Here is an 11,101-nt window from a genome sequence, read left to right as displayed (position 1 = left end):
TTGGGGTCTGGGGAGAGTAGTGTGTACGCAGACCTTACCCCTACCTAGTGAAGGTAGAGAAGCTGTTTCCAATAGATCCTCGGCTCATAAAAGTAGGGAGGAAAAGAAGAAGAAAAAGCAGGGGGAGAGAAAGAAGAAGAAAAAGGAAGAAAGAGTGGGTAGAAAGGGGGGGGGGGAGAGAACAGAGTGAGTAGCACCAAAATAGTAATAACAGGATAATACGATAACTGAAAACAAACTAAATAACATGGTGTAATATAAATATGAGAGATAGGAAAGTACATGGTTGCTACTAGTACTACTGGTAAGAATAGAGAAAACTCTCAACTACCTGCTAACCTTCTACCCTAATCCTCGACCTCCACACCCTCCTATCTAGGGTCATGTCCTCAATGATCTGAAGCCGCGCCATGTCCTGCCTAATCACCTCTCCCCAGTATTTCTTAGGTCTGCCTCGACCTCTTCTCAAACCTGCAATGGTCAACCTCTCACAAGGCATTTTATGACCATTAAGATTATTATATTACTAGAATCGAGAAAATCGATATCATTAGGATTAAAGTGGTGAAAATTATAGCTTCAAGCTCTTGTGTCTGCTTTGAAAAGCCAAAATTTTCACTCTATTTTATTAACGCCCTCATCTTTGACCTAATAGAAGTAGGTTGCCTTCATTTATGCACATTATTCCAGTGTCAAGTTCAAGAGATGCTCATATCTGGTTTGTACCCATTTCGTGGACTGAAATATTCTTCGAATGAGTAGTTATGAAGCCTTGGAGATTAGAATGTTTTATGGTGTATTGGGAACTAATATCGCTTAAGAATATAAGTAGCAAAAAACTGCAGAGAATTAAATGGAGTGCAAAACTCCAAATTGTTTGTCCTGGTTATTGTTGGGCACATGCCCATGTTGTCCAGCCAAATGCCCAATGGCCAAGAGTGGTGTGTTGAACGAGTAAGTAAGGAGAAAATCTCAGGGTTCGTCCTCACAAGCAGATATCTTGGTTACAGAAGACCAGGGGAGAGATAGAACAAGAGGCTCGAGGAATAGAGGTAAAAGTAGAAGTAAGTCAAGGTCCAAAAGGTTTTGCCACAAGTGGCAAGAAAGGACACATCAAAAGGTTTTGCCACAAGTGGTTGCAAGACATTAGAGAAGGAAAGAAAGTTGAAAATAACGAGAACAATGTTGCTGCTATTATTCGAGATGACCTTCTTTTTGCTTATGATGAAAATTTCATCAATTTGGTATCCCATGAGACGAGCTGGATAGTAGATTCTGGAGCTACCTCACATGTCACACCAAGAAAAGATTTTTTCTCATCTTATACTCCTGCTGATTCTGGAGTGTTAAAGATGTGCAATGCCAGTGAAGTTAAGGTGTTTGGTGTTGGTACAGTTTATTTGAAAACTAATAATGGTTCAACGTTAGTTCTTCAAGATGTCAAGCATGCTCCAGACTTTCCTTTCAATTTGATCTCCGCAGGAATATTAGACGATGAAGGTTACCATAATGCCCTCTTTAACAGCCAATGGAAGCTCACCAAGGGCTCGTTAGTAGTGGCTCGAGGAGTCAAGTCTGGTCATTTATATGTGACACAGGGCTCTATTCTTAATGACTCCATAAATCTGGTGGAAAGTGACACTTTATCAGAATTGTGGCACAGAAGATTGAGTCATATGAGCGAGAGGGGGATTACGTGTCTTGCTAAGAAAAGTTTTCTTTCTGGAGTGAAACAAGCAAAGCTGAAAAGGTGTATCCATTGTTTAGCTGGCAAATAGAAAAGGGTTTCCTTTCATAGCCATCCTCCCTCAAGAAATCCCGATCTATTGGAGCTAGTGCACTCTGATTTGTGTGGTCCTTTTAAAGTAAAGTCAAAAGGTGGTGCACTTTACATTGTGACATTCATTGATGATCATTCTCATAAGCTCTGGGTGTATCCTTTGAAATCTAAAGATCAAGCACTTGGCGTGTTTAAGGAATTTCAGGCCTTAGCTGAGAGACAAACGGGGAAGAAATTAAAATGTATTTGCACTGACAATGGTGGTGAATATTGTGGTCCCTCTGATAACTATTGCAAGGAACAAGGAATTCGTCATCAGAAAACTCCGCCCAAGACGCCTCAATTGAATGGTTTGGCAGAGAGGATGAATAGAACTCTAGTTGAGAGAGTTAGACGCTTGCTTTCAGAAGCTAAACTTCCAAATACATTTTGGACGGAAGCACTTAACATTGTTGCCTATGTTATCAATTTATCTCCTGTTGTTGCTTTGGATGGTGATGTCCCAGACAGAGTTTGGTTTGCCAAAGATGTTTCTTATGATCACCTGAGAGTTTCTGGGTGTAAAGCTTGTGTGCATGTTCCTAAAGATGAGAGATCGAAACTGGATGTGAAAACTAAGTAGTGCATCTTTATCGGTTATGGTCAAGATGAGTTTGGATATCGTGTTTATGATTCAGTTGATAGTAATCTTATTAGAAGTCATGATGCAATATTCTTTAAAGACCAGACTATTGAAGATATTGACAAGGCTGAGAAGATATATTCTCAGAGTAATGAGAGCTTAGTTGATATTGATCCAGTTTCTATTGCTAAGGCACCTATTGCTCATGAAGGAACCCAAGACAATAATGAAGATAGCGATCAAGATCAAAATGATCATCATGGTGTATATGTTATGGATGCTCCAGTTGATGAAGTTGTGGATGATCAGCAACCAATTCCTGCTCAGGTAACTACTTCGAATGCTCTTGAAACTTCTATTAAAAGATCTACAAGGGAGAAACAAAAATCCATGCGCTATCCTCCTGATGAGTATGTACTTTTGACTGACATGGGAGAACCTGAGAATTATGATGAAGCCATGCAAGATACTCACAAAGATCAATGGATCGAATCCATGGAAGATTAGATGAATAGCACATACGAGTTAGTGAAGTTGCCGAAAGGTAAGAGAGCTTTATCTAACAAATGGATATTCAGAATAAAGCAAGATAACCATACCTCTGCGCCTAGATACAAGGCGAGGTTAGTTGTTAAAGGTTTTGGCCAGAAGAAGGGAGTTGACTTTGATGAAATTTTCTCCCCTGTTGTGAAGATATCTTCTATTCGTGTGGTTCTAGGCTTAGCCGCAATTCTAGATTTAGAGGTTGAGAAGATACACACTGATGAAAATCCTTCGGATATGCTGACAAAAGTGGTGGTTGCGCATAAATATGAATTTTGTAGAAAATTGGCAGGCATGAAGCCTGTCAATAGTTCCTTTACTTGAAGACACATTTGGCCCCTTGGCTGGAGGGGGAGTTTGTTGGGCACATGCCCATATTGTCCAGACAAAGGCCCAATGGCCTAATCCTATTCTCTTTTGGTTTCCATTCCTATTTGGAATTGGATTCGATTTTTATTCCTATTTAGAGTTTGTTTTGCTTTAAGAGAAAGTACCACTCGTTATCTATAAATAGGATAACCTTGGAGAATTATTCTATGCTCATTGGTACCAGCCTTTGAAAGACTTAAGCACATAAGAGTGGTTTTTGAGAGATCTTTCATCAAGAGAGAAGAGAGAAGAAAAGTATTCCTTTTGCTGCAGATTTTAATTCCAACTAGCCAAAATCAAATCATGTTTTTCGATTCGTTAACCGTTGGATCGGGCTGCAATTTTGACTGTTGATCATTGATTTGAACGGTAAAGCTCAGATTTAGAGGCCCGTAGCATCTGATTTCGAGCCTCGAACAACAGCTTTATTTTTGTGGATTCTCCTCTTTCTTCAATTGATTTGTTGTTACTCTTATTGCTATTGTTGCTCCGTGTTTGACACTTGTTGTGTAGACAATTTGGAGAACTTTTGTAACTCTCTTATTATTATAGTGGGGTTTTTTGAATCTTTGTGATCCCGTGGTTTTTACCTTCGATTTAAAGGGTTTTCCACGTTAAAATTTGGTGTTCTTTATCTTTTTTATTTTCGGGTTTGCCTCTTCCTCGACATAACAGTTATGCACCATGATGGGCATGCTATCTATCTAGCATTTTCTATCTCCTTTTTTTATTTCTTTATTGATCAATGATCTTGTAAAGTTAGGCATACGGAGATGAATGGCACTTCTAGGTTGACATTTAATTTTGTGTTAATTCTTTTCTCCACCTCTGCAGAGTTTGAGAGTAGTGGAAGCAAAATTTGGATTGTGTTGTCTTAACTCGTAAATATTTTCTTTGATAAGATAAGATAAATTTCTTTATTAGAGTACCAAGAAGGTACTACACACAGCAAAAAAGAGATTACAACATTACTGGTTTAATATACCCCCAAGAATTCCAAAAAAACAAAATACTCCAACAGCAACAACAATCACGGACCCAGTGTAGTTCCACAAATGGAGTTTAGGGAGAGTTGTGTGTACGATGACCTACCCCTACCTTATAATAGTAGAGAGTCTGTCTCCGAAAAATACTGGGAAAGCAAAAGTATGGATTCTTGAAATTTATTACCTCGTCAAAAAAAAAGAAGTATAGATTCATCTATTCTTTACATAAGAGATGTGATGTCTTTGATCTTCAAAGCATATATTATTCTTTTCCAACTAGAAAGTCCAAACGATGCAAAGAGGAGTGGTCTTCCAGACTTGCTTCATCTTTTGCTCATTTTCTGAGTGCGCCAGCACTCCAATACACCTCTCACACCTTGTGGCATCACCCAATGCAGCCCAAAAATGCATAGGAATTAATCCCAGATCTGTCTTGTTTGTGTGCAGTGCACGAAGAGATGACTTGCAGATTCTGTTGACTCTTCACAGGAAAAACATCTACTGCACAGATAGTATCCTTTCTTTTATAGCATGTCTTGAGTTAAGAAGGCATTACTAACTGCAATCCATCGAAAACAAGTTACCTTAGGAGGGGATCTTGTTTTCAACAACATCTTCCAATGCCATGTCAAATTCCAATGCACAGCTTGTTTCTGCAGAAGATTGTATCAACTTTTAACCGAAATTTTTTTATCCTTGCCAACCAGATCTGAAAGTCCAACTTGTTAACATCAAGGCTAACAGGTCCCGAATAATGTATTACCTGACTAATTTCATCTAATTCACAGGCATTAGAATTCCTCCTGAGATCAAGCTGCCAACCAGACCCAATATAGCATTCAGCCACTGTACATACTACATTATTTATTTTTTGATATACTATACAACATAGCGATTCTTTAGACTTTCCCCGTCTAGCCAAGCATTAATCTTAAACCTGATTCTGCTCTGATTCCCAACCTCCAATTTTACATATTGTTGAAATTCTGGCCAAAATTTACATATTTGTTTCCAGACACCCACTTTAGTTTAATAGGGCTTAACTCATAATTAAATTGAACCAAGAGGTTCTGTTTGGTAAAGAAATGAAATCCAGTGACTCGACAACAACTTCAAAGTTATGTACTGTGATCCTTTGCACTGAGTCTTGTTGAAACTTATCTTCAGGAAACCTTGTTCAGGGTATAAACTGAGCAATATATTTTCTGCTGGTGGTGAAGATGGTACATTAGAATCTAGAACTGATGATGGCAGTTTTAGCAGTAGGACATCAGTGCGCATTATTCAGGTACTTCTTTTCTCCTTTCAAGGAAAATGATTTACACTGGCATAGCAGTGTGAGCATACTACCTAATTAGGAAATCGGTGAATGTCGATTTAACCAAAAATTTTAATGGTGCATTGTAGCAAGCTACAAATTGAATAAGCCAGATTTCATTCAGTACTGAAGAAAACATTTCTCCAAAGAAGCCTACCACTCTGACCGAAGTGGCAAAGCAGCGTGAGTTGAGTGGAAACTTAGAAAGTGAGTCAGATAGCAAAATCAAGAAGCATCTATCAGATGCAAAGACCAAGGAGCTTAGTGGAAATGATATCTTTGGCCCTCCTCCAGATGTTCCTACTAGGTCACTGGCTGCTGCGCGCTCCTTGGAGTCGAAAGAAAGCAAAGACATGGGTGAACTTGCCTCACGAACTGTACGCACATCTGTTATGGGTTCAAATGTGAGTTGTCTTTGAGGCTTGTTTCATTATTCCTTCCTTATTTGAGGAAACAAAATGATGAAGAGTTCTGACAATGTTGGTGTTCTTTAACACTGATGAAATTCCTCAGGTGCTTTAAAGTTGAGAAAAGAAAAGGTTAAGATCCAGTAAGATGCTCTTAACCTTACCCTGAGACTTAAAAGGGAATTGGTCAAATTACTTAGATTTAGCGCCTCCAGTGGCTTAATAATTCAAAGAACAAAAAGAGTTGCAATCCAGTAAGACTCATTTTTATAGTGGTACCTGTAGAATCAACTACTCAAGTGTTCTATTTTCTCCACAATGTCTGATGTTGACTAAGATTGATGTTTACTGTCTAATTTTCTCAAATTTTATCTTGTACCTGAATTTGGACTTGGTTGTTATCCTTTTCTTTATTTGGCTTCTACTATTATGGGCTCTCATTACTCTTGCCGCATTCTGTAGCCTGCTGGCGGTCAAAGCAGTATCTTGTTTGATGATGAACCTGTTGACAAGACAACAAAGAAAATACATAACCAGAAGTTTGCAGAATTGACGGGGAATGACATTTTCAAGGGAGATATTCCTCCTGGATCCGCAGAGAAGCCACTGAGCAGCACTAAGCTGAAAGAAATGAGTGGCAGTGATATATTTTCTGATGGAAAAATTGAATCAAGGGATCACCTTGGCGGTGTGCGCAAACCACCTGGTGGGGAAAGCACTATTTCATTAGTGTTATCACGTCAAATGGCTATCATGCTGATCTGCAGTGTCTCTGCCAAATTTCAGCTACTTTCTGACCAGTGAGCACTTCATGGCATTTAAGATTGAAGAATGTTAATTTTGATGTGTTAATATTCTTAATTTGCTACAAAATTCAGAGTAGTTAGCCACTGAGCATTTCTCTGTTGAACACTTGAACTGTTGTAGCAGCTTATAAACTGGCAATCCTGGGAACACCTGGCCTGTTCATTTTGCTCCAGTTGGCTTGATCAGTTGATCTATATCCAAGAAAGAAACAAGATGTCGAAACTGATTCTAGCAAATAATGGAATTTTAGTTCTCTTCTGCTTACTGCTGAATAAAAGCAAAGGAGGAACTTCTGTTCAAGAAAAACCGAGGATGGTCTCTACCTTGTTAGTATTTCCTGGTTGATCATTATCATCATTTCACAGTGCTTTCAGCTGTTATACTCCTCTGAGTGAAAAGAATTCTGATGATCTCCTCATCAGTGTAAGCCTTGTTAGAGATCTTTTCATGTGGTATATTTGCTTAATTTCATGCCAATGACAGGTACACCTTGTCTCTAATATATGGATGCAGTTACAAGAGGTTGCAGGCAGAAATTTGCCTGGTGTAGTATCTTTGCTTCATTTCTTGCCAATGCCATGTTAGAAAGTGAAGTGAAGTTTTACTGGGGTTTCAAATCCCTTTCAGATTTGTTGTTGGTTGGTTAGAGCTTTCAGTTCCTCCTTTCTTTATAGATTATTTCAAGCTGATAGGTGTGTGTAACCGAAGTATAGTTGTCATAGGGTTTTGAATTTGTTATTTATTGGAGTTAAAGTTTTCAGAATTGTTCTAGGTTGGTTAGGGTTTTCACTTCTCCCTTTCTTTGTCGATAATTTCAAGCTGGTAGGTGTGTGTTTTGCATTTGTATTCAGTTGCATGTGGTTTTTTATTATTAAACCGTAATTTTGTTATTTTTGTTTGCATGTGCCTCATATCTGGTTTATACTTTCTTGGTATTGAAAAGTCCTTTGGTGGTTTAGGGTTTCAATTTTAATATTTTGTGGTCCCAACTTCGTTTGATTTTTTTGTATAAAATAAGTGAATCAGATTTTTTGTATTGGCCTTCATTTGTTCTTTTCTGCGTTGTGTATTGGAGGGTGGGGCAGGGGACACTTTATTTGTTACTTTAATACTTTAATGTATGGTCCCCCATATCCATGGTGACATCTATTAGTTTATTAAAGTTGACTGACTTATTTAATGTGTGGTACCTTCTATTTTATTCTGCCTTTATGCCTTTATTTGCCTTTATCTATGTACCTTCTATTATTCTATTTTGTTTTGCCTTCCATTAGTCTTTATTTATTTATGTTGTCTGGTTTTAGTCTGTATTTTATAATGTTTCTATATTTTTTTTACCTTAAGTGATTTTAGTGTCTTAAATATGTATATTCTTTATTCTGCAGTTTACTGACAATGGTCCTGCTGGATTTGGTCTTTCATCATGGTGGAGAGTGGGTCAAGAAATAACTCGTGGCATGCTCAAGAAAATTTGTGCACACCAAGCAAGGTTTTGACTCTGACTTGCTTTCCTATAATGATTTAGTGGATGAATATGTTTCTATCTTGGGATATATAGGAGTCCAACAACTGATAGTTAATGGTCCTTCTGGTACATACTATGATATAGAAGGTGATTATGGCATTAAGACTTTATTGGACTTTGTTAACAACCAGTTTAATTTTATTAATATATTTGTTATAGAGGAATGTGAGCCAAGTATTAATGTACCTAATATAATCCATCACAATGAGTATGATGAACCTGATGAACTTGAAGCTGCCACTGATTGTGATGAAAGTGATAATTGTGATGATAATGAATATGTTGTTTCTTCAAACTATGATTCTGATAGACTAGAGAAACTTTTTACACAAAAGAAGAGAGACATTAATGATAAATTGACTGACTATAACGAGTTGGAAAGGTCCATGACATTCAAAGATATTGCTGAAGTTAGGAAAGTGATAAATATTTATGCACATGCAAATGGTTGTGGGTTAGAGCAACTTAAAAGTGACCCAACTAGGCTTAGGTACATTTGTGAAGTTGACTGCCCTTTTGTATGTCACATATCTAGGAATTCTTCAGGGGATGGGGCTAAATTCAAGACCCTAAATTCAGAGCACACTTGTGAACCTGCATATGATAATCATAGAGTTAATGCCAAGACCATTGCTATATACTTCAAGAGAGGATTACAAGATGATCCAAAAATTAAGGTTAGAGAGATGAGGGCAAGCTTGAAGGCTGCATTTAATATAAATGTTAGTGAGGCAAAGTGTAAGAGGGCAAAGAGATTGATTTTGGAGAGTCTTGAAGGGAGTTTTACTGATGAATATAATAAGCTGGTGGCATATGTTAATGAATTGAAGTTTAGTAATCCTGGAAGTGATGTGATAGTTAACTTATTAAAGGATGCTCTTGCTGAAGTCAAGAGAAGGTTCCTAAGGATGTACATATGTTTTCATGCAATGAATATGGGGTTTAAGAGTGGGTTGAGGCCCTTTATAGGGTTGGATGAAACTTTTTTGAAAGGGAAAGTTAAGGTTCAGCTTTTGGTGGCAGTTGGTCAAGACTTTTCAAACTATTTTTATCCATTAGCTTGGGCTATTGTGGATAAAGAAATAAAAGTTACATGGAATTGGTTTTTAAGTCATCTACAAATGTCACTGGACCTTAAGATGGGTGAAGGAATCACTTTTATCTCGGATATGCAGAAGGTATGAATACAGTCCCAAGACTCTAAATTTGTGTAACCAATTCATGAGGATTGCACAAAAGTGTCATGTGAATGTCAATGCTGACCAAGGTTATGAAGTGACAGAAGGTAATGATAGGCACATTGTGAATCTGGGGGCAAAAGAATGCACTTGCAGGACATGGGACCTTTGTGGAATCCCATGTCCTCATGCAATTTGTGCCCTACTATACAAGAAGATTGACCCTTTAAGTGAGATTCACTGGTACCTTTCCAAAGAGGCATATCTCCAAACTTATTCTCATAAGTTGTAACCTATGAGAGGAGAAAAGGTTTGGAAGATAGACCCCTCGCAGAATATGGAACGACCTGAGTTTGTAAGAATGGCTAGCAGGTTAAAAGTAAAAAGAACAAGAGACAAATGAGTCCCTTAATAGGCAAGGGCAATGGTCTCAATCCAGGAAAGGGAGAGTAATGACATGTAATAAATGTGGAGAACTTGGACATAATGCTAGGGGATGTGCCAAGGTAATCTATCTCTTGAATAATAAATTTATGCTTTTATTTTATTCTGCCTTGTTCTAACATATAATTGTGTATGTTGATAATAGCACTCTAAAGGAAAATAACCAATGGGTGGCAAAACAAGGGGAAAGCAGAAACAAAAACAAAGAACTTTGATTGATGAACCTGATGATAAACAACATATATCCCCAGCTATTGCAGATATCCTAACTGAAGATCACTTTCATTTATCAGCACCCCAGCCAAGTCAAAACAGTCAAGCTAGTGAATCCAGCAACTTTGTGTTTATGCCAACCCCTGCAGTTCAAAGGCAGCTTCCAACTAGCAATGAATGTCCAGATTTTGAGATCCCTAACTCTGAACCTGAGCCTGACATAACTATAAGACCAAAGAGTATCTCAGAAGCAAGGACAAGACTCCAGCTGAGGCAGTAAAGTGTACCCGCTGCAACTAGACAAATTAAATTTGTTGGTGATTCAAGTGGTGTAAGTCAGCCATCGAAGCTTACTTTCTCAGCAAAAGCCATAACATGGCTGGGAAATTCTGCCATCACTGGAAATCAGTTGAACAGACAAAGGCTGACCAAGTTGCAAGCAAGAAAGGGTAGTGGTAAGGAGCAGAAGTGATGGAAATTTGCTTCTAGTGAACTTTTATGATGTAAATTTTTGGAAGTGTTGTAATTACTGCCATGAAAGTAAACTTTATATTTTGGTTGTGGTTCTTTGGTTGTGACAGTTGGTTGCCATGTTATAATTAGGTGTTGACATCTTTTTGGGGTTATCATATGTTATCCAGTTGTCTTTTTTAAACGCACTTTATGAATGTTGATAGTTGTTACATTATGAATATTGAATCAAGGTGAATGTTTGTTGATGAATGGTCAGTTCATTGTTGTCCATTTTGTTCCCTTTTCAATTTCAGTTATCCAGTTATCCATTTTTACGACTGGAATGTAAGTTTTTCATTTTTACACTTGCTACTGTCTTTTATGTCAAATGAATTGGATTGAAAGGAATTAAATGACTTAGTTATTCAACATGCCATTTAGAACAATCAAATATGC

General features: G+C 37.7%; 1 protein-coding gene across 1 annotated transcript; it reads left to right on the top strand.

Annotated features, from left to right (window-relative positions):
• The first annotated feature begins 4,376 nt into the window (after positions 1-4,376).
• LOC104089886 (uncharacterized) lies at positions 4,377-7,138 on the top strand. The gene is made up of 3 exons (XM_070174990.1): positions 4,377-5,588; positions 5,708-6,022; positions 6,488-7,138. Exons 2-3 carry the CDS (start codon positions 5,972-5,974, stop codon positions 6,827-6,829), a joined length of 393 nt encoding a protein of 130 aa, XP_070031091.1. The 5' UTR covers positions 4,377-5,588; positions 5,708-5,971; the 3' UTR covers positions 6,830-7,138.
• The last annotated feature ends 3,963 nt before the right edge of the window (positions 7,139-11,101 follow it).

The sequence above is a fragment of the Nicotiana tomentosiformis genome, chromosome 5, assembly GCF_000390325.3.
Source record: "Nicotiana tomentosiformis chromosome 5, ASM39032v3, whole genome shotgun sequence".
Taxonomy (NCBI): domain Eukaryota; kingdom Viridiplantae; phylum Streptophyta; class Magnoliopsida; order Solanales; family Solanaceae; genus Nicotiana; species Nicotiana tomentosiformis.
The sequence above is the reverse complement of the archived record's forward strand: the minus strand, read 5'-3'. Positions and strand labels throughout refer to the sequence as shown.

What these genes read in the sequence shown, in the direction of transcription:
- LOC104089886 (XM_070174990.1), top strand. Translation starts at nt 5,972, where the DNA reads ATGGGTGAACTTGCCTCACGAACTGTACGCACATCTGTTATGGGTTCA. An exon ending in CATCTGTTATGGGTTCAAAT is followed by an intron (nt 6,023 to 6,487) that starts GTGAGTTGTCTT and finishes CGCATTCTGTAG; the next exon opens with CCTGCTGGCGGTCAAAGCAG.